The sequence below is a fragment of the Anguilla anguilla genome, chromosome 3 (genome assembly GCF_013347855.1).
Source record: "Anguilla anguilla isolate fAngAng1 chromosome 3, fAngAng1.pri, whole genome shotgun sequence".
NCBI lineage: Eukaryota > Metazoa > Chordata > Actinopteri > Anguilliformes > Anguillidae > Anguilla > Anguilla anguilla.
Genome location: NC_049203.1, coordinates 59,514,911 through 59,537,501, shown reverse-complemented (window position 1 = coordinate 59,537,501; position 22,591 = coordinate 59,514,911). Strand labels below are relative to the sequence as shown.

Sequence of the window (22,591 nt, the reverse complement as noted above, 5' to 3'; positions counted from 1 at the left end):
GGGTCATCTCTGGGAATCGGGGGCACAAGGACCGTGTCCTGTCCTTTTAATGCATACAGTAGGTCGCCAACATTTATGTGTTTACCTGAGGGCGAGTGGAAAATGAAGTCCCCGCCCACAAAGCACTACCTCCGTTTCCATGAGTTTAAACATCTCAGTTTCTGCACTGTACATTTTAATTTACACCATGGGCACCACTGAGAGAGGCCGCCCCAGTAAAGGGAACCATACTCACTGAAACAAGACTAACTGGGACATAATGAATAAATGAGTATAAGATTGGGCTTAACCCCTCTTCTGTAATGGCTTTAACAGCCACAAGGGGAGGAGATGAGTAATGATTAGAAGCCAAAAAAGTGATTAAAGCCAATCTCCTTCTGGAGATTAAGACAAAAAAATAAAATAAATAAAACCCCCCCTAATATACAAAAACGCTACAAGGGAAAACACGATTCTCTGCTTCGTTTTACCCAACAGTTTGAAGCAGGGGATCAGATACCATGAGGCGAGGGGGAGATTTAATATCAAAGAAAGGGCTCTGATTTTCACCCAATCCTCTTCTACGGGGATGAGGTTATTGGGGGGGGGGAGCTGACTCCTAGAAAGCCACAATCCTGCCAAGGCGGTGTGGGGGCAGGGTCTTTGGCCACCATACCAATTACACGGCGAGTTCGGATTAAATTAAATCCCCTCACAGACCGAACACACTAAGGACAGCAGTCTTATATTACTGCATAATAAAAAATTTCAAGCTGACTGTGGACTGATCTGAGATTCAAATCACATATCCATTATAAACACGTGCACATGCACATGCACACACACGCATGTACGCACGCACGCACGCACGCACGCGCACACACAAACAAACATGCCTGCATATACATGCACATGCACACACACCTACACACACATGCACATGCACACACACATGCACGCGCACACGCACGCACGCACGCACGCACGCACACACACACAGACGCAGAAGCATACACAGTTTCCTGCACACTGTACCTGAGGCTCTTGCCTCATCCTCTCACACATTAACCCAACAGGGTAGAAGGCAGGCTCTGCACATCTTGGGCCTTCCAGCCCATTCTCCTCAGCCCCACCAGCAGCTCCAGTGACAGTGATAATTACAATTACTGAGGATACTTTTACATCAGTATCATTACTTCCCTGTCCGTAGCAATAAAGCTGATTGGTGATAAGCTCGGGATTTTATTGTCCTGTGGGGCAAGCTCTGGGGAATAGTTCATTATGTAAACAAGCCCTTTCACCAGTACGAGCATAGTGCCACACAGCACATTCTCACACTTACGCGTATGCAAGTTATTACTCCTGACAATGTCTCCACCTGGTGGACTCACAATATTACTACAACTTAAGCACAGATGGTGCAATTACAATGTAAATAAATAAATCCAACTAAGGAACAGAATTTCCCCTTCATGCCCACAAGCTAAAACTAAATAAAAGATCCCTATAACCCGACAGTTGTAAAAGATCAAGCGGCTTTGGTAAAACTGCAGACAAAAAGGAACTGTTTGTAAAACAATAGCAAAAGCATACCCTGATAACCAGGATGGATGGTATCAAATTAAAAAGCATAAAAAAATAATGAAATAACAAATGGACAAAAGTAACATTAAAACAAAATGAAAGCAATATTATTTCTAGTAATAATCCAGTGGGGTGGAGGCGATTTTCTGAGGGTGAGCTATGCTGATGTAAGCTCTGCCTCCGACATGACTGGCGTGCTAGAGGAGGAAGAATCCACCAATGAGGCGGTGCTATTGTCCAGGCTCCCGCCCCCGAGCCAGCTGCGATTGGGTGAGTGGAATGGGGGCGTGCTGCTGTTGGAGGGAGGCCCGGAGCTGGGGCTGTCATTATTGGACAGTGAGCTGAGGAGGGCATCATTTCGCAGCCCCTTGCTCTCCAGCTCCCCCTGCAGGTACTGGCGGATTTCCTCCGGAAGGCTCTGCAGCTCAGCGTCCATGTCTTTCTCCAGCTGGGACTGCAGCTGGGGAAACAAGAGGGAAGGAGGGAGAGAGAGAGCAGCAGAAAGAAAGAGGAGAGAGAGAGTCAGAGAGAGCAAGAGAGATAGAGAGAGAGAGAGAGAGAGAGCAACAGAGAGAGAGAGAGAGAAAGAGAGCAAGGTGAGTGTGGGTGATTGGTGTGGGGAAATTATTTGCTTCGGGTTAAATTTTAAATTCCAATCTAGTGCCTGGTCCCGTGGTCAGTAAGTTGCCTACTGGCCAAATGGGCAGCATGTGTGGTAATTACCTCAGCACAGATGAGACCAGCAGACCGTAGACTGTGCTTTAGAATAAGACCCCATATTCTTTGCAAGGGTCAGAGTGAGCAACAGGCTGGTTTTCTCCATACTAAATACACAGTGGCTTATTAAGTCAATCGCCTGAGACCAACACAGCCAGACTTCAAAAGGAATAACTGGCAAGTAGCCAACACTTTTAAGTAGTTCTTGGAACACAAGGTCCTTAACTACCCATGGCACCCGTTGTATTAGCAATGACTACAGACACATTCAGAAAAAGACGTTGATGCGTAAATAAATATTAGCGATAGGCCCATATCCTGTACAATATTTCAACCCTTAAACCCGCACCAGAATTAACGATGGTGACCGCCGCAGTTTGGGAGTCATTGTCAGACCCTTTATATTTTAACTCACAGTCCTGAAGGGCAGCAGTTCAGAGGCGATGAAGAGGAGGGGCGGGGGGGGGTACTGACCAGCGGAAGATCTTCCTCGATGCGCTGCAGGATCTCGTGGTGCCGCACGGTCAGCTTCTCCTGCCTCTGCTTCTGAGCCACCTCCAGCTGGAGGACGGACAGAGAGATGAACAGATGGACAGGCAGACGGGGGGCGGACAGATGCAGGGAGATCACAGACAGAATGTGAGTGTGTGTGTGTGTGTGTGTGTGCGTGTGTGTGTGTGTGTCCTTGTGCATGTATGTGTATGTGTGTGTGTGCATCTGTGTGTGTGCGTGTGTATGTGTGTGTGTGCGTGTGTGTGCGTGCATGTGCATAAGTGCGTGTGTGAGGCTGCAGAGCACTGAGACTCATGTTTACAGGTGCACAGACACCAGCAGCATTCCCAGGCAGGAAGAGAAGGCTCAGAGGAGCGAGGGACTTTAAGAAACTCACTTTGCGAATGGAGGAGACCGACTCGGCAATGTGCTTCCTGTTGATCTCATTCAGCTCCCTGGAGGGGGAGAGAGAGAAAATGAGAGGGAGAAGAAAGACAGAGAAAGGAGAGAGGGAGAGAGAAGGGGAAGAGAGAGATGAGGAGAGAGGGGGAGAGTGCACACAATAAGAAGAGGGGTTAATACAAGAATCATTGAGATGAGGGTGGCAAGAAAGAAAAAAGGGTGGTAGGATTTTGAACTCCACTTCAAAATGTTTCAACCCTCTCATTTGTCTGCATCAAGTGCCTCTCTCACTCAGAAACTACAGCTCTACAGCCTTGACGCAGCCTAGAGCTCCAGATTTATCACCATTCATTTGGACTTACACTGTTCCAGCTGGTTTATTACCTCAACTGTAACCTGCTCAACCCGTTTTATTTGCTGTGATAGATCCCTTACTACATTTGCTACATCCATTCTACTGCTGCTTCACACCAGGCCGGTCAGTGGAGGATGGGCTCTCCCCCTCTACAGCCGGGTTCCACCTGAGATTTATTCCCATCGGGGAGTTTTTTCTTGCCATTTTTTGAGGGTTCTCCCTCCACTGGGGAGTTTTTTTTAACCCTGTGCTTGCTATTTGAGGGTTGGCCTGGTTCTGCCCTTTTTCTGCTACTCTGTAAAGCGTCTTTGTGAACACTTTTCTATAAAAAAGCACTATATATATATATATATATAAACTGATCTGATTTGATTCAGTGCTGTACACCACCCTACTCTCAGCGCGGGTTGTGGACAGGGCAAACTCACGCCTCGACCTTCTCCCGCTCCCTGTTCTTGGCCTCGCTGATGCTGTTGTGCCGTTTCCTGTCCAGCATCTTCTGCAGTTCCTTCTTCTCCCTACAGAGGGGGAACAGGCGGAGGGAGAAATTACCCAGGAGCAAAAAATAAATAAAAATCTCACACATACATACACGTCAATCGAAAAAAAAAAAAAAAAAAAAAGCGGTGGAACATAGCTACCAAGCATTTCGCTGAGAAAACCTTGCTCACTTGTGTAAAAATGTCAAAAGCACAGTATGACTGAGTGACAGGACATTACATTACATTACAGGCATTTGGCAGACGCTCTTATCCAGAGCGACGTACAACAAAGTGTATAACCATAACCAGGAACAAGTATGACGAAACCCCTAGAGAGAAGTACCGGTCCAAGTACAGGGAACAACCGCATAGTTCAACTTGGACCCTGATGGTTAAACTGATTAACACTAACAACGAGAACGGCAACAACGCAATCTATGGAAAAATAAAAATAAATAAAAATACAAGTAGTCGTTAAGACAGGCGCATCAACTAAGTCACCTATGAAACAGCTGCCTAGTTACAACCCTAAGTTTAGTCATTTACAGGGGGGAAGGGAGGGATGGGGAGAGGTGCAGCCTGAAGAGGTGGGTCTTCAGTCGTCGTTTGAAATGGGTCACAGTCTCAGCTGTTCTGACCTCCACAGGGAGGTCATTCCACCATCGTGGGGCCAGAACAGACAGGAGACGTGTTCTGGAAGTGCAGGTGCGAAGAGGGGGAGGTGCTAGGCGTCCTGAGGTAAGAGTGCAGGACAAGAGGGAAAGAGATCGATCTTCCCACTCTTCATCTTCCCCCTAGCACTAGCCCACCACAGCTCATGTGATGTAACACTCACTTACTCCCTTCCTAAAAAAAGCACTGATTTTCTTCATGTCTCTGAATGTTGCTAGCACTAGAGTTGCTGCAAGCAGCTTTTTGAAGAAAACTTTTACTTGCAAAGATTGTGATATGTTGTCATCTCACCCACGGGGAAGCAAAAATTAGAGGGTGCGAGAGGGAGGTGATGAGATTCATCCAGCGAGACTTAATGTTTAATTCCAACACTATGAGGTCTGTGAATACATCAGCCACGGAGGCAGTCAGATACAGGGATGAAAATGGAGACACTTGAATATGCACATCCAACCCAGAAATCTCAGGTCCTTGGGTTAAACCACAGGAACGGACTCTAATTGAAATAATAACCTCTGAAAAGCGCTACCAAGGTGTAGGCTTCTGCTTCACCAGTGAGTGAATTATAATGGCTAATCAAGGTTAACCGACAGCCAGCAGAGCGGAATGTGTTCCTCCAGACACTGCAGCAAGGGCAAGGTGTGTGTGTTTTTTTCCCCCCTCTGACTGTCGAAAGCTAGCAGTCTGACTTTACTAAAAGTGCACGCTTCACATCGCACTACATTACATTACATTTACATTACAGGCATTTAGCAGACGCTCTTATCCAGAGCGACTTACACAACTTTTACATAGCATTTACCGACCTTTCGGTTACAAGCCCAGTTCCTTACCCACTGTGCTACGCTCCGTAGAAGACTGAGCGTAGCACAGTGGCACTAGAATCCGAGGACCGCCTGGCGGAACAGCGAAGTTAAACAGCGAGCGTGTATGAAATGCCGGTTTGCGACGCCGGAGCCGGCCGAGAGCCCGGCCACTTTGCCGGTGCCTTAATCGCTCCCTTTAGTGTCTGACGTATGCGGTGTAATTGGAGGGAGTGCTTGTTTTCCCCTCGCCTAACGCGCCTTTCAGAAACCCGCGGACCCCTGCTGCTGGTGGCGGACATTTGCAAATCACACCTCCATTTAAATATTGTACACAAGTCTACCTGGCCTCTTGATTTAGATTAACCACTCGGCCCGTCAGCTATAATTAAGCTCTATTCAAGTCGAACAGGAGGGCACGCACGCTGGCTCACTGCTTTGTGGCAACTCTCACCACCTCTACAGCACATTTCCATAAGAACAGGCTCTTAGTATCCTTCATAAATAAAAATGACTAAGAGGTTGAATAAACTATCATTATCAAATAAAATAAAAATGTATCTTAGTTTATTCTTGGTATTTTAAGGTGGAAGGGCCAGCAAGAATATGAACTGAGTCGCTGAACACAACTCAAATTGCTGTAACCCTCAAACAAAAAAAAGAAATTCTGTTTATGTGCAAATTGTTGCAAGTTGCAGACATCTGTCACAGTCTGGGTGACAGAGCAGCATGGTTTACATCAGAAGAAGTGGGTGCGGCTGGCGTTCTCTGCTCTGTCCCAGCCAGTGCACACAGCTTACTACAGTCTGCCTCATGTGCACCCTTCAGTACACAGACAGAAGGCAGCATTGCATCTGGTTTAATTTCCCTATCAGTGAGAGATGCAAGCATACATGCTTTCAGTATGTATTTGCGCGTTCTTTTTTTACCCAAATGGTACTAACAATCTAAAACATAGATAAAATGCCTTCATTTATCAGGATTTTCTCTCCATTAATCATGAATACCTGGGCAGACTTGCGGTGTGCATGAAAAACAATGCTGTTCCAGATTTTATTATTTTATTTTTATCTGGAGATTACATTCTATAAAAAGCTCCAAAACGCGTGCACACGCGCGCGCGCGCACACACACACACACACACACACACACACACACACAAATGAGGAAATGTTCATACTTCTCACAGATGTCCTTGAGTTTCTTCAGCTGGGCCTGCTGACACTCCTGTGCCGTCTCCTGCAGCTTCTGGGAGGACTGAAACACACAGCGAGTCAGAGCAGCACACAGAGAGGAGACAGACAGACGGGCAGACAGACAGACAGACAGGCAGGCAGGCAGACAGACAGAGACAGACAGACATGCAGGCAGGCAGGCAGGCAGGCAGGCAGACAGAGAGGAGACAGACAGACAGACAGACAGACAAACAGGCAGGCAGACAGACAGACAGATGGGCAGACAGGGAGGAGACAGACAGACAGACAGACAGACAAACAGGCATGCAGACAGACAGACAGATGGGCAGACAGGGAGGAGGAGAGGGCTGCAGCAGGTAGATACCTCTTTCAGGTGCACCTTCTTCTTCTCTCTCTCTAGCTGGTGCTGTGACTGCCTGAGCTTCAGCAGCTCCTGCATCTGCCACTCTCTGAGCTTCACCGTCTGCTTCTCCAGCTCCACGTCCAGTGCAGACAGCTGCATCTGCATCGGCTCCTGGGGCTCGCTGCAGAGCGCAGAGCATCAGTTACAATGTGTATGATAACTCTCTATACACACAACACAAACAACACAGGCACAGAGCTCTCTATACACACACAACACACACAACACAGGCACAGAGCTCTCTATACACACACAACACAGGCACAGAGCTCTCTATACACACAACACATGCAACACAGGCAGAGAGCTCTCTATATACACAACACACACAGCACAGGCACAGAGCTCTCCATACACACAACACAGGCAGAGAGCTCATTATACACACGCAACACACAAAGAGAGCTCTCTATGCACATAAGGCATGCAACTTACGCACACAACCACACACACTATACACTATACAGGCACTAGCACACACAAAAAATACACTCAAAATACACACACACGCATGAAAGTCACCACGGATACACAGCCAAACAGATGCAATGACACACACACACTGAAATGCTAAACATACTGTACGTATGTCATCACTGGAATAAGTTGGATTGAGACACACAACCTTATGATCGCTTCATCATTAGTGCCAGTCAGGAAAAACATGTTCACAATGACCTGGACAGAGCTGGCCATATTCCATTTTCATTGAATTTCGTTGCAATTTTTTGGTAACTTGAGCTGGTGTCAATTATTCTGAAACCCCACCTCGTAATGATTAGCTGAAAGCTGTACCCCCCTGCTGCACATCACATATGGTGGTGACCTAGAGCAAGGTTGTGAGGACTCAGATGTGGAACCATGCAGAGGTAGCATGGGGAGACAGCTGGAGGAGGGGCGAACTGACCACGAGCAAGGACAAATAACGAGAAGAGATAAACATCGTAGTAAGAAAGGCACAGAACACCAGCTACAGCCAGCCGGCAGGACCACAGAAAGGCCTGGAGGAGGTGGGGGACACGTCCACACAAAGCTGCACTTCCTGGTCGCACCTTCCGTCTGTTCTGACCCCTCAGTGGAGGAACCGGCTCCCTGAGGCCCTCAAAAAAGCAGGGACGTCAGCCATCTTGAGACCTCCCAGGCTGAAACCCACCTCTTCAGACAGCACCTGGGATCCTCGAACCGGACTGTTGACAGCACTTTTCCCTAGCCATAACTCCTAATCAGACATAACCTTTTTTTGTTTTCAGAGCTTGCAGTTCTGGGCTGATGTTCGTTTAATGTAGCTTAATGCCCACTGGGGTAGTTTTTTTCTTGTTTGCATAACTGACTTTATAATGTTCAGTAGGGTAATTGACAAGTTGTCAATGGAGCCTGCACAACTTGCACTTGCTGTCTCTCTTGGGCCCACACATTTTCCCCCTCTAGAGAAGTACTGCACTTTGACCCTTGACCTTCACAGTTGCGCTTGCATTGCAAGTCTCTCAGAATAAGTCAGCTAGGGAAGAAAGAAGTAAAAATATAAAAATAAAAAGGAAAAAGCAAAGCTGCAGCTGACCCAGACTGGCAGGGAAAGCCGGCTGTGAGAAAGGCCATTCACAGCTGGACTGAAGGCCACCTGCTCCGGCACAGAACAGGAAGTCCTCCATCCTTCAGAGCAGTAGCAGTGCATAGTGTGAGCACCCTCACAATGCAATGCTTCAAGCTCCCGGTCAGGGGGAGCCCTTGTTCCCTTAAAGGGAACTGCCATTGGAAAAAAAGAGATCTACAAATGCAAATAAAAGTGTTAATTTGGTTCCCATTTGAAAATTGTTTGCTTTTTTTAGTTATTTGCAAATCAAAAAAGCTGAGGCCTTTGTCTATGAGCAACACATTGTGGGATTTTTGGGTTCAGGTTTTTTTTCCCAGGGGAGACGTGCTATGTAAGGGGGGCTTTGAAACAAATTCTGATCCAGGACAGCCTGAAGGCACAAAGCCAGTGTCTGAATACACCAAAGACACAGGGAAGGCTGGGGATGTCTGAAGATCCTGTCCAGTTAATACACTCAAAACCTCTGATTGCTCCAGAGTGTTTCTGGCTGATTCAGCAACACTGCTTACCCACCAACACAGTCAAAGAGATAGACGTCCTAAGCAGGCAATTCCTGCAATGCAGTTAATGGACAGCAAGAGATGTGCTCAAGAGAGCAAGAGCACATTTTATTCAATCATCAATACTCAGTTAATAAACTGCACTGAACTAAATGAGTGTCATCTGAAGACAGCCACCTCACACACACACACACACACATGCACGTAAGCACACCAGAAACAGACACATGCACACACACAAGCCGCAAAAACAAACAGCCTAACCCCTCCCACCCTGTATACCGATCCAGATCCCATACTGAATCCCGGTACACGTCCCTTTCAAATCCCCGACTCTCTCTTACTTCTTCTTGAGGCTGCTCTTGAGTTTCTTCTCCATCTGGCTGCGTCTCCTCTGCGTGTCCGAGTGCAGCTGGCTGCTGTGGCTGCGCTGCTCTTTGCTCATGGACCAGATCTGGAGCACAAGTTCAATTCAACCGTCAGACCGCGAAAAAAAAACGTACAGCAAGACCTGTGAAGAGCACGGGTCCTCCCCATTCACATACAGGCTGAAACAGGAAGGCAACGGACACTATTGTGCTGCATCTGACAGCATCAAACGAGGCCAATAAGAAAACAAACAAACAAACAAACAAACAAAAAAACAATAGTTTGTGTGCTACACGGAATTCAGTCTCTAGACTCCAGGGGCTAGCTGCACTAGCTGTGCGTAAGTAAGAACTAAGCACAGTGGCAATGAAAATCTCTACATTACAAACTTGTGCACTCCTACAATAAAACATGCTGCACCACACAACACAGTGTGAGCGTAGCCCTTTGTATAAACTAAATATTGACGGCATCCATTGACCAGAAATAACAGCGTAATCAATAACGCTGAAATACTGCTTGAAATCTACTGTGCTGGAAGCCATATTGGTTGTTGTAACTTCGGCAGTAGAAGCAAGTCGTTATGTCCATTCCATATCATAGGAGTTCAGCGACTGGAGGAATCAACAGCGACATCATTTTGTGTGATTGTACAATGCTTAACAAAGAGCTTACGGCAAACTACGTTTTTTTGTTAAGGACACACGGTACAACTGAATTTATTAGCTGTCTAGTTGCAAACCAACTCGTAGCTACTAAGCCTGCAGAGTGAGCTTTACGTTCCAGCTTAAGGGAGAACTTATGAAAATCTGGTGCAACCATACCCTGGACTTCGACATACCCTGATGCATATGTGTTTGCATGCACTTACGCGAGTGATATGAACTGAATGTGTATGCGAGTGTATGCCACTGACCTTCCTCAGGTGCTTCTTACGAAGCTCCTTCAGCTCCTTGCACTGTTTCTTCAGCAGCTTCAGGTAGGCCTTCTGCTGTTTGAGCTCCTCTATCGACTGAGGCTGGATGTCTGACGTACAGGGAGATTTTTACGTTTAGCAAACTGTTACTTTCTCATTATACGTAGCAGTGTTCCATTCCCATTGTCTATTTTACATTCCAGCAAGCCATGACAACCACCCAATCATCTCATCATCAAGCACCAGATCTACCATATTATTAACAACCCACGTTTCAGATGAGCTCAGCAGACCTTGAAAACCGACTGCAACGGTTGAAATTAATTCATTATCACTTCCACGCATTCCAAAATGCATGCGCACACAGACACTCAGGCCTAAGCTGTTTTCAGGCTATTTTGAAGCTTTGGTATCCAGGGAGTTTATCTGAGTTAATGCGGTCTCTTGTGTTTCAAAAAGTCCTTGACGAAGTACAGGTTCAGTGAGCACAGCATAATGATGGAAAGAGGCCAGAGAGGACAGGCTACGCTTACACTGTAGTCAAAAAGGTCGCGATAGAGCTCCACTTCTCAAAACAAAACATGAAAAGCGCAGGAACTACAAGAAACCTACTTTATACAAAATATAATAATAATACAACACAATCCTGCCCATAATTTCCTAAAGAATGCCACTCTGTTAAGGACACAAATATGACTTTGGCACACAAATGCATATTTGACACACACATGCAAAAGCCATCAATTTAAATTAAACTGAAACCGACTGACTGACTGACTGACAGAGAGAGAGAGAGAGAGAGAAAACAGAAAAGGGTGAGGGAGTAAGTGAAAGATGGCCCATTTCACAGATGGATAGTGATACTGGCTAGATAAATGACGGACACAAATGGCGGTATTAAGCTGCTGCCTCTGCAGTTTATTAATGGGGACAGTGTCCTAGGAGTAAAAAGGGACTCATTAGACCATGTGACGCCCCGATTGACATTTAATGAACAGCTGATGGATGACCTTACCTGCTAATACTGCCGCAATCAGGTCTTCTTTCAGTCCTGATAAATGTCACACAGTTCACATAATTACTCCATAATATACACCGACATCACTGATCAATACCCACAAACATCACTGCACGAGGTACACAAACATCACAGCTCAATACACATAAACATCACAGCAAAATACACACACACATCATCACTGGATGAAATGAAAATAATTCCCAGCAATAAAAATTAATGGCACAGAGAGAGTTCAAGTGAGTGTGTGAGTGAGAGGGAGAAGAGTAGTTTGAGCATGTCTGCATGCGTGTGCATGTGGTAGCGAGAGAGTGAGTGAAATACCCGGTCCTGGGGGGCTGAGAACATCAGGGACAGGCACAGGGAGTGGGGGGGTGGGCAGCGAAAAATCTCTGTCAGATTGTGGGTACACATCCGTTTTCTCCTTTTCCTCTGGCTTCTCCTGCACACGCTTCACAACAACAACAAAATGAGTGTTACACACACACACATACACACACCACACACACACACATACACACACACGCACACCACACACAGACAAAGTAACATGGTTATGACAAGGCCTTTTCAATTCACCTACACCGCCACACTGTTACACACACACATATACACGCACCACACACATACACATACGCACATACACACACACACACACACACACACACACACACACACACACACACAGACAGAGTAACATGGTTATGACAAGGCCTTTTCAATTCACCTACACCACCACACTGTTACACACACACATATACACGCACCACACACATACACATACGCACATACACACACACACACACACACAGACAGAGTAACATGGTTATGACAAGGCCTTTTCAATTCACCTACACCGCCACACTGTTACACACCACTACTTCATCATCGCTGGTCTCAGCAGCGCATGTACGCACGCACACACACACACATGCGGGCATACACACACACACACAAACACGGGCAGACACACACATGCGGACATACACACACACACAAACACGGGCAGACACACACACGTGGGCATACACACACACACACACACACGCGGGCATACACACACACACACACACGCGGGCATACACACACACACACACACACACACACACACACTCTTCTGACCTCATTGTTGTCCTCCATTAGTGCAGCCAGCTGCCTCTCTCTCTGGTCCAGGTGTTTGATAGGGTTAATCAGGGCCTCAACACACTCTGCCACACACAAGGACAAAACAGCACCGATGAGCCACACTACTGGAGGGACACATTCATAAAAAAAAACCACACTAGTCCACATAATTTACTAGGGATGTGCTCTTGGCTCAAATTTGCTAATTGGTTAGCTGAGACAGTTATCATCAGTTAGCTGTTAAACTGATATGGATCGATCATTAAATTCGGTCCACATGCATCCAAGTCAGGTAATGGCACGAAGAGTGAGAGAAGGGCAGTGAAATCTCACCCTGGTGCTCGTTGGGTATGTAGTCCTGGACCTCCGTGTACACCAGCAGGGAGGGCAGCAAGAGGGGCTGGTTCAGCTCATTCTTCAGGCAGATGTAGTGATAACCTTAAACGCACAAACACACAGTCACAACACAGGAGGCAGAGGAAAACCTGGAGCCAAAATGGCAGCGGTCCGGGATCCTTGTCAATGCCGTAGCCAAAGCTGCAGTCAAAAGCCACGAACGTTGGCGCCCACCTGGTCGGATGGCAGAGACGGGCAGGATGCGATGGCCGATGAATTTGCCGTTTTCTTCAAACACGGCCACTCTCAGGGAGGCCAGAGTCGGCAGCACCACCTGGCGGGAGGGAGAGGAGGAGAGACGGGGGTGTGAGGGGGAGCAGCGGGGGAGGAGGAGAGGAGAAATGAAGTAGAGGACGAGGGAGGAGGCGCAGAGCCCCACGATGGGGCGCACAGATCCTGCTCTGACAGAGCCCCGTCACGGAGGCGGTACCTTGTTGAAGACGCAGGTCTCGTCGTCCCACACGGGGTCCAGCGAGTTGTTGGCAGAGGTCTTGGTGCGGAATTTCCTCTTGGTGTCAACAGGCAGTCCAAACATGTCCACTTCCACATACACCCCCACCTTCTTATCACTGAGAAACTGGCCCGAGATCACCTGAGGAGGGACACACATCTGATTACACACCTACACATGGGGAGAGGCAAATACACACAGGCACACACACGCAGGACAGGACTGAGGCATGACTCGATTCACCCATTGGACTGCTTGAGGTTTAACTTGACTCAAAATGGCTTAGTTCAAGGTAATGTTCTTGCTGCAACAAAATGTTTCACAATCACTGTAACATCATCATGCAAAGGCAATGTTCTGTCTTAAGGCAGAAGAACTGATCTTCAGGGAGTGGGATCACAGAGCTGCTTAGTGCCTACATTAAGCTTTCATGAAACTCATAAGCAACTCTAGCTTCCACTAGGAATATAACTGTTGTTATACTGTCTGATTATGACTCAGGAAAAGAGGCAAGACCTTAAATTCTGCCATTGGGACTAGCACTAGGAGGTCCTGTCTGAACTGTCTGTGTCCGTGTCTCTGTCTCTACGTGCACACACACACACACACACACACACACTCAAAAAACCCTACCTTGATCTTGATTGTGTTGGCAACGATGCCATCCACGATGTTCTCGGTGAAGGGGTCAAAGTGTTTGTCTGTGCGTCTCATGAACTCCGGCTTGAGGAGGTAGCCGCTGTGGCCGTTGTACTCAAACACGCCCATATTGAGCTGCATCGGCAGGTCTAAAAGAGACGGAGAGACACTATGAGTGATATCAGCGGCGTGAATGAGGGCGGTTCATAGGTCAAACATCACTTCAGAGGACCGCACCCTTTAGGCCACTATATAGTGTATTTGCACCTACGCAGCATGCCCAAAAACACTTGGTGACAGAAAGGTGTTATGCAAGCAACTTCAAAGAAGCAACAACAAAATATGTGGTAGATGTTATGGCTAGCTAGTGATGACAAAACAGTCATTTTGTTTTATGTCCCTCGGTTTTGTTCACAATGGAGTAAAAAAATAAATAAAATTTAAAATCTACAGCATTTTTTTCAAGTGCCCAATTGCGCTATGAACTTTAAAAAAATAAAACAAAGAAAGTGCCAGAAAGAAACAAGAAAATAAATGGCATGGTTAAATTTTGTTTAAAAACAAGATTGGTTGAACAAATGAATTTATACTGAGGCTATGGATTTGCTCTGGTGGACGCCTTTTCCAAGCTGCTCATCTGGCACCTAGTGGATCTGGTTTAATTGCACAAACTACCCATGTGTGGATGCTTTTATTTCAGGTTCGGTCTGCCACAGCTGTATCTGTGATACAATACCAGTAGTAATGAGATGTCAGCCTCCACGCTAAACTAAGGAGTTCCAGTGCAAGCAGATGGTAATGAATATTCATCAACAGGGGGACTGTCGCTCGCTTGTTTATGATTCTAATCACTATGGACGGGCATAGAATCACCGCAACCTAATGCAATCGTTCAGAGCTCAAACAGATCCCTGACCTGTCAGATCGTGCACACTGACAGCAAGCAGCAATTTATAATGGCTGGCACAGGGACATTCAGGAGTTTGTGGCCTAAAGCAAGAAAATATTCTGCATGCGAGTCCATGAATACAGTGCGTCTGAGAGGACACCCAAAATACGCACGTAGCACAAGAGTGGTACTGACCAAGGGTTTGGAAGTTCAGCGCCACCATCTGACAGCCAACATTCCAGAAGATCTGGGGCATGTAGTTTGAAGAATCCACCCTGGTGCCCCTGGGGTAAATACGGCTCAACTGCTTCTTATTGTATCTGTACGCAAACGGCTAAGGAAACCACCCGTAACCAATAAAACACACCGACATCCCAACAAACAAACACACGCCAACACACACAGTATGCACACAAACTCACTCACTCAGAAAATATAAAACTTTAACAGTCAGCACTGCTTAATGCCAACTGCACATCAGAATGTGCTTCACAGTTCCACACACATTTAAGACATTCCAGGATACTCCACAAACTCGATGGGGGAACCTTTCAGAATGTCCATGCCTTTCGTTTCTACTAAAGAGGACATCTCATAGTACTTGTTCCTCTCTGTTGGGGAAGGAGAGAGAAAGAGAAATAATATGCATTTTCAGATACACACAGCATGACAGGACAACAAAAAATCATTTTCCTTCAACAACGACAGACCCTGAGAGTTATTTTTGATATGATCTTGCATCGTATGAATATTTCTCCATGGTCCCTGATAAATATCACCCTTAATGCAAAGTGACTCAAATGTCATTCTAAAGAGAAGATGTGAAAATATGGAGGTAGACACAGGTCATTAGGTTTAACGGCAGGCTTTTATTTAATTACTCAGAAATGCTGTCATTCGTGGTTAATAATTATCAAATGCACGCATGCATACACAACATAAAAATACTCTCCTTGCGAAACTCATACATGCATGCAGACATAACGACCACGCACGCAGGCACGCACGCACGCACGCACGCACGCAGGCACGCACGCACGCACGCACGCACGCACGCACGCACGCACGCACGCACGCACACACACGCACACACGCACACACGCACACACGCACACACACACACACCAGTCAGGGGCAAGGTGATGTATAGTTTGGGGGTACACAGTTAAGTTACTCACTGCGGGACACCTCAAAGCTCTTGAATTTGACGGGCTCAACGTAGTTCACCAGGTTGGACATCTCCTCAGTGGCGTTCACCTCACTGCTAGCTGTGCCCTGAGATGGATTCATAGCTTTGTTACAGACACAACATCGTCTTACCGCGGCGGCATCTCCAGTGTATCAGAACCTTCTAGATTTGGTGATATTTACAATAGCATACAGTACCGATCAAAAGTTTTAGTTCACCCCAATTTTCAAGCAATCACTGATAAAATTATCAAAATCTGAGATCCATGTAAATAGCCAGTTTTTGCAGTAATACCTGCTGAGCATATTCACGAAATTTTTCTCTACAAGGGCAGTCATGTGGTTCAGAAAGTCCACACCCAACACTGCTGTAGAAGTTCCCACAGATGTCGCCTCTCCTTGACCTTTCTGTCTAATTCAGCCCAAACGAGCTCCACTTTACTTCTCTTGTTGCAAATTTAATTAATTAGCAAAACATTACTTTTTCATGAAGACTAAGGCTTTTTTATGAGGTCACTATACTGTGAAGTAAAAGATTCTTTTTAACTTCTGACTGTTCATTTCTTACCTTGAGCCACTTGAAACCATTTACAGTAGCTAAAGTGCTTAAAGTTCACTAAAAACAGAGTACTAAAACCAAAGTAAAGTGTACTACAGCTTTTGCCTGGAAGTGTAAATCCCTGTTAGCAAAAACCCTTCTCAACTGCAAAGCAGAGACACTAGAAAGACGGCCAACCTCATCACTGTTGGGCTTCTTGGGTTCCGTCACTGGCTCTTCCTCTTCCTCATCCTCGCTCTCACCATCCCCTCGATCTGCGAATGAAATGGAAGGGCATGTCGTCTTTTTCGGAAAACTGCCTGGAAATCCTTCAGGAAATCCTTCCCCCCCCCTTCACTCCTCATTACAGAGCACAAGATGCACTGCTACTGACCGATAGACTTGCGAGGTCCATCTTTGAACATCCTTTCCGTCAGCTTATCCTCCCCATTAGACATCACCTGGCCCATCTCCCCATCATTCAGTGGGCAATCTGGGAACAACACCACAGAGTATGCATTATTCAAACAATGAAAGAGCTTTGTCTAACTGCTTTACCACACTCTCCACACAGCTACACACACACACACACACACACACACACACACACTACAAAAGCCATGAGCTAAACTTTGTGCTGTATGTTCAGAATTTTTTATAATCAAATTTGGCCCATTTTCACGAAATCTCATGCAACAAGGAAAGGTGGTTATGGCCATGTAAAGTAATTATGTGACTGGTCCAGAGGTGTTTTTCCCTGAGAAACAGGCGTGAATGGAGCTCCATCCTTTCATTTCCATTATTTACAGAAAAACTGTGACACACACAAGCTGATTCCAGGGCCTACTATTTCCAAAAATCAACTGGATTTAGACCCTTTTCTGGCACATGTTCACCCCTCTCCTCCAGTGTGCCTAAGGCTGGAAACTCCACTTGAATTTTCTTGTGTAGGCCACGTGAAGTGGTCGCGCCCCGGGGGCGACATTGTTCGCATACTCGCCGGCTTACATTTTGTCTGACTGGAAGTTTAAAAGGTTTATCCACTAGAGGCAGATCTCTTCAAATGATTCCGCCATCCTTCCTGGCTTTCCAGCATCCATCACGTCACTAGGCATAAAATGCACACTGCCCCAGCGGTTTACGTGGGTACTGCTCCTTGCAGATGTGTAGCATTCATTTTTTAGGACGGGCACCAAGAACGCGCTGAATGATGGCAGGATGAGCATGACAGCAATCTTGCGCACGCGCTCGCGCTATTTAAATCAAGTATGTTTCCAGCCTAAGCAACAATTACATGCGCAAGTACCATTTAGCATTGTGCGTGTAGGTGTGTGCACACACGTGTGTGCGTAAGTGTGTGCGTGTGCCGCGCGTGAGCACAGAAATACTGCTGATATTTCAGCCGTCATAATGAGTCACCGTTATTCGGGGAGGCGTGCTCAGCGGTGTCGCCCCCGTCGACCGTCCTGCGCCTGGCACTGCCCGCGCCGGACGCCCGGTGCTGATGCTTCTTCTTGTTCTTAATGAGGATCTTGCCCAGCAGGTCCTGAGGCGAGGGCAGAGGGTGGCCTGGCACCAGCTACGGTGGGCGAGACAGACGAGAGGGACACAGGGCATCATAAGAGGGGGCAGAGAACAGTGTGGGATGCTGCAGTGCCACACCTGTACGTCACACCTGCACGTCATTTCACAAGTGTGAGAAACACACAACTGCAGGGTGAGTGGTGGGTGCAGGAGGAAAAATAAGTGGTCATTATTTTGTGACAAAAATGAGACCACACAGTATCTCAGAAAATTATGTATCAAAATGGTATAAGGTATAAACCATGTAAAAGGGGATTAGCGACATATGGTAAATCATGTAAAAAAGGGGTTAGTGGTATAAACCATGCAAAAAGGGGGGTTAGAGGTATAAACCATGTAAAAAAACGGGGAGAGGTCAGTCAGTCTTACTGGGAACTTCTCCAAAGGCTCAATGAGCAGGGCATCTCCAAATATGGTGCGGCAGTATTCCGCCATCTTTGCCTGCTGCTTGGCACTATGGGATAGAAAGATAGAAAGAGAGAGAGAGAGAGAGGGAGAGAGAGACTTTATATATTAGAGATATCTTAGGATTTATATATCATCTATCAGCACCATCCTTCACTTCATAGTGCTGCAGCACTGGAGTGTGAAATAAAGAGATGATCTGCACTGCCACATGAGATCTGACAGGACCACACCAAATCCCACAGAGCGAGAGACAGAACAGCGAGGGGAAAAAGTAGAAGAAGTGAAAGTGAAAGAAAGGGCAGGGATGAGAAGTGAAATCCATTTTAAGGAGAAAGGACAGATCCCCGCTGAGATGCACACACGGGCATCACGCCGCCTCCTTCCTCTCCCACACGCTGCACCTTTTCCCAGTGCACCTTTGTCCCAGTTCCGGTACTCACGAGTCCACGTGGTTCTCGAAGGAGAGGATGAGAGGATACGGCGAAGTCTTGAAGGCGCTCTCCGCGATGGCCTCGATCACCTCCTGCCAATGGAGACCATGGAGACGCAGCGTCAGGGTCACAGCTCAGAAAGCGCGGCGCTAACATTAAGAGCAATGCATCATGGGAAACCCCGTTTACAGAAAAGGGAGGCTCAGGGTAGCCATGCAGTTGCTGTGAGTTTCACTGATAAGGCGTAGGCGGGGGGGGTGGGGGGGTGGGGGGGCAGGTGGTTTACAGGTGGACAGATGGACTGGGGCTATGGGGGAGGAGGGGGGAGGGGGGGGGGCTGTTCAGCACCTTGAAGGGGATTTCCGTCGTCATGGTGAAGCCGTGGGTGATGTAGGGCTCCTCCTCCGGGGGGCGGCCCTTCCAGCAGTCCAGCTCTATGCAGCGGCAGCCCGTCAGCAGCACCTGCCTGTACATCTCCACCGACGACAGCCCTGTCAACTGCCCCACTGGGGGGGCAACAGGGACACCAGGTCAGTTTCAGCCAATCCTGCCCTCAGCCACAGGTACAGAACCACTAGGATCCCTCGCTACAGCACTCTGTCCCGTGTGTTCCATTGTCCCCTAGTCCCCTGTGCTGTGCGCACACACACGGACAACCTGTTGCCATGGAGCCCTTAATTAAAACCACAAGTGCCTTGTAAAACTGATTAAGAAGACTGCTCCTATTCGCTTCCAGTCCCTTGGCTGGCAGAGTCAGCCTTCCTCTCTGGGTGCTTGATCTAATTCGCTATCTTTTGAAACAAAGTTCTGAGTAGGTAGCACATTACGTCCTCTGAGAGAGTATAAGAGTGGAGGCCCCACCAGGACCAAAGAAGAGCGATAATAACCATAAAGACATGATGTACATTTCATTCATTAGTGTAAATGGAATAGCTTGAATAAGCTAATACAATGTCATCTTTCATTATTGATAAAGCTGAAGAGACCTGCTGGGAGGCAGGAAGCATGTGGTGTATTTCGACGCACTATAATTCCAGAAGGCAGCTCAGTTGGATTACAGTAGTACCAGCTTGCAGTACACACGATGATCATCAAGTCTACGTCACCAATAATCTGGTAGCTAAAGATTAAATTGAAATATTTTATGTTACAGTATATTACAAATGATGCCACAAGCATTGAATATAACGGACAAAGATACTACCGGCGATCCAAAAAAGGAAGACATGAATGGAACACACTTCATGTGATGGAATGCTAGATAGCTTCTTCACATCCGTGCAATGCTGGTACTGCCCCCGCTCAGGCAAGTGGCCACCACAGAATCAGGGATGAGCGAAAGGAAAGGAGAGCCTCAGTACCTGTGAGGTACGTGTTGTGTGAGGAGTTGATGAAGTAGTGTGAGAGGGGCTGGGTCATGTCATCAATGATATCCAGCCTCTCTGGGGGAACGATGGAGTTGTCCTCTCCTTCCAGATACCGACTGAAGCACAACAGAGGGATCTGGTCTGTGGAGAGAGGGAGAGAGGCCACGTGTTATATTACCTGTCTTTCTTACCTCACACCCATTTTTATTATTTATTTTCTCCAATGTACGTGGTCTTTGAGAGAGAAAGAGAGACAGAGGGAGGACAGAGAAAGACGGAACTGTGAGGAAGAGGGTGAAGGGGAGAGCAGAAGCCGCAGAGAACGACAGCAGCACGGAGAAAGTGAGGAGAGGGAAAGGTCGAGAGGAAGGAGAGAGGGGGGAAAGGAAGCAGCGGACAGGGGCGAAGAAGACGAGGGCGAGCGCGCGGAGGACGAGGGGAGCGGGCGGGCGGGCGAGAGGCGGGGCCCCACCTCTCTCCAGCGGGGCGGCGTTGGGCTCGTAGTGCTCCATCAGCTGGCGCACCTGGTCCTTCTTCAGCGGCGGGTACAGCACCTCGTTCAGGCGCGAGTCTCGCTGGCGCCGGTTGAGGAAGTCCAGCATCTGATCCAGAGACAGGAAGGGCTTCCCCTTGGACCCGCTGAGGGACGGGCAGACAGACACGCAACACCGGCGTGAGCGGGCTAGAGAGAGAAGTGCAGCCACAGAAGTACGCAACCGAGAGACATTCTTCTACTGCAGTCGCTGTTATCGTATGAAAACTAGAGTGATTCCACACTGATTATCCACTTTCTGATTAGCATCTGTATGACTGCTTACAGAAGGGCGCCCCTTATCAGACCCCCCAAAGAAAACCAGGCCGTGATTACAGTGTTGATGGAGTCAGCGAGGTCTGATAAACAGACAGTGCTACTGCCCCAATGCTGCACAGTTTCAGCCGTCCTGCTGGCTCCGCGAAATTCTCACACAACTACTGAGTTGAAATATCATAGACAACTGAGATAACACTAAATTAATCCAATTCCAGTGGCACAACGTACGACTACACATGCTCCCCTTCGCCACTCAGTTACCCGTGTTTGACGCATCCGATAACATTCTTACACGTCTTTCTGAATAAAGACGGAGAACGTGGCACATGTACATAATGCTTATAGAGCAGGCACATACTCCACATACACACAAGCAGCCAGCGCGAGTGGACACAGATTATACGCGTGGGTAATCGCACACGTGCGGGCCGCACACGCCGCACACGCACGCACGCCGCCACACGCACGCACGCACGCCGCACACACGTGTCTGGCGGCAGCCCGTTCCCTCACTCACAGCTCCACGAAGATGCGCTCGATCTCGGGCCTCAGACACAGGGTGGTGAGAAAGGTCTGGAACTTTTCCCAGGTCAGGTCTTCCGGCTTGACCACCTCGGCCTGGGAACGGGCGGCAGGACAAAGGGACACAGAGTGGGAGAGGGAGGGAGACCAGCAAAAGGAGAGAGGGAGAGAGAAGTGGAAAAGGAGAAAGGGAGAGAAAAATGTGGAAAAGGAGAAAGGGAGAGAAAAGTGAAAAATGTGGAAAAGGAGAGAAATTTGGAAAAGGAGAGAGAGATGGAAAAGGAGAGAAATGTGGAAAAGGAGAGATATGGAAAAGCAGAAAGATGCGGAAAAGGAAAGAGATATATGGAAAAGGAGAGAGATATGGAAAAGCAGAAAGATGCGGAAAAGGAAAGAGATATATGGAAAAGGAGAGAGATATGGAAAAGCAGAAAGATGCGGAAAAGGAGAGCGATGTATGGAAAAGGATAGGGAGAGAGAAGTGGAAAAGCAGAAAGATACGGAAAAGGAGAGAGATATATGGAAAAGGAGAGAGAGATGGAAAAGCAGAAAGTTGCGGAAAAGGAGAGAGATGTATGGAAAAGGATAGGGAGAGAGAAGTGGAAAAGCAGAACGAGGGATCAGGATTAGTGACTAAAAACTGAGAGCCTGAGGGGCATAATGACAGCATGTTGGTCAAACAAAATCTAACATATGAACCACTGCCAGCGCAACCAACAGAGGAATTTCTATTTAAAATTATTTGCGTGTAAAGCTTTCAACG

At 47.4% G+C, this 22,591-nt stretch overlaps 1 protein-coding gene across 1 annotated transcript in view; it reads right to left on the bottom strand.

The window, feature by feature from the left end:
- Window positions 1-1,205: 1,205 nt before the first annotated feature.
- The window catches only part of plcb3 (phospholipase C, beta 3 (phosphatidylinositol-specific)), a 47,970-nt gene continuing 26,584 nt past the window's right edge, over window positions 1,206-22,591 (bottom strand). Inside the window, exons 8-34 of the mRNA XM_035408319.1 lie at window positions 21,824-21,924; window positions 20,968-21,134; window positions 20,490-20,636; window positions 19,477-19,634; window positions 19,138-19,220; window positions 18,659-18,743; window positions 18,125-18,284; window positions 17,100-17,198; window positions 16,904-16,980; window positions 16,158-16,254; window positions 15,506-15,590; window positions 15,175-15,299; window positions 14,085-14,239; window positions 13,431-13,592; window positions 13,175-13,274; window positions 12,938-13,042; window positions 12,602-12,687; window positions 11,804-11,930; window positions 11,477-11,512; window positions 10,462-10,571; window positions 9,521-9,630; window positions 7,047-7,206; window positions 6,667-6,743; window positions 3,958-4,047; window positions 3,170-3,227; window positions 2,755-2,841; window positions 1,206-2,023 (exon numbers count right to left, since the gene is read on the bottom strand). Of these exons, the coding sequence (XP_035264210.1) occupies window positions 1,721-2,023; window positions 2,755-2,841; window positions 3,170-3,227; window positions 3,958-4,047; window positions 6,667-6,743; window positions 7,047-7,206; window positions 9,521-9,630; window positions 10,462-10,571; window positions 11,477-11,512; window positions 11,804-11,930; window positions 12,602-12,687; window positions 12,938-13,042; window positions 13,175-13,274; window positions 13,431-13,592; window positions 14,085-14,239; window positions 15,175-15,299; window positions 15,506-15,590; window positions 16,158-16,254; window positions 16,904-16,980; window positions 17,100-17,198; window positions 18,125-18,284; window positions 18,659-18,743; window positions 19,138-19,220; window positions 19,477-19,634; window positions 20,490-20,636; window positions 20,968-21,134; window positions 21,824-21,924 (3,150 nt within the window). The 3' untranslated portion in view covers window positions 1,206-1,720. The remainder of the gene's footprint in view (window positions 2,024-2,754; window positions 2,842-3,169; window positions 3,228-3,957; window positions 4,048-6,666; window positions 6,744-7,046; window positions 7,207-9,520; window positions 9,631-10,461; window positions 10,572-11,476; window positions 11,513-11,803; window positions 11,931-12,601; window positions 12,688-12,937; window positions 13,043-13,174; window positions 13,275-13,430; window positions 13,593-14,084; window positions 14,240-15,174; window positions 15,300-15,505; window positions 15,591-16,157; window positions 16,255-16,903; window positions 16,981-17,099; window positions 17,199-18,124; window positions 18,285-18,658; window positions 18,744-19,137; window positions 19,221-19,476; window positions 19,635-20,489; window positions 20,637-20,967; window positions 21,135-21,823; window positions 21,925-22,591) is intronic.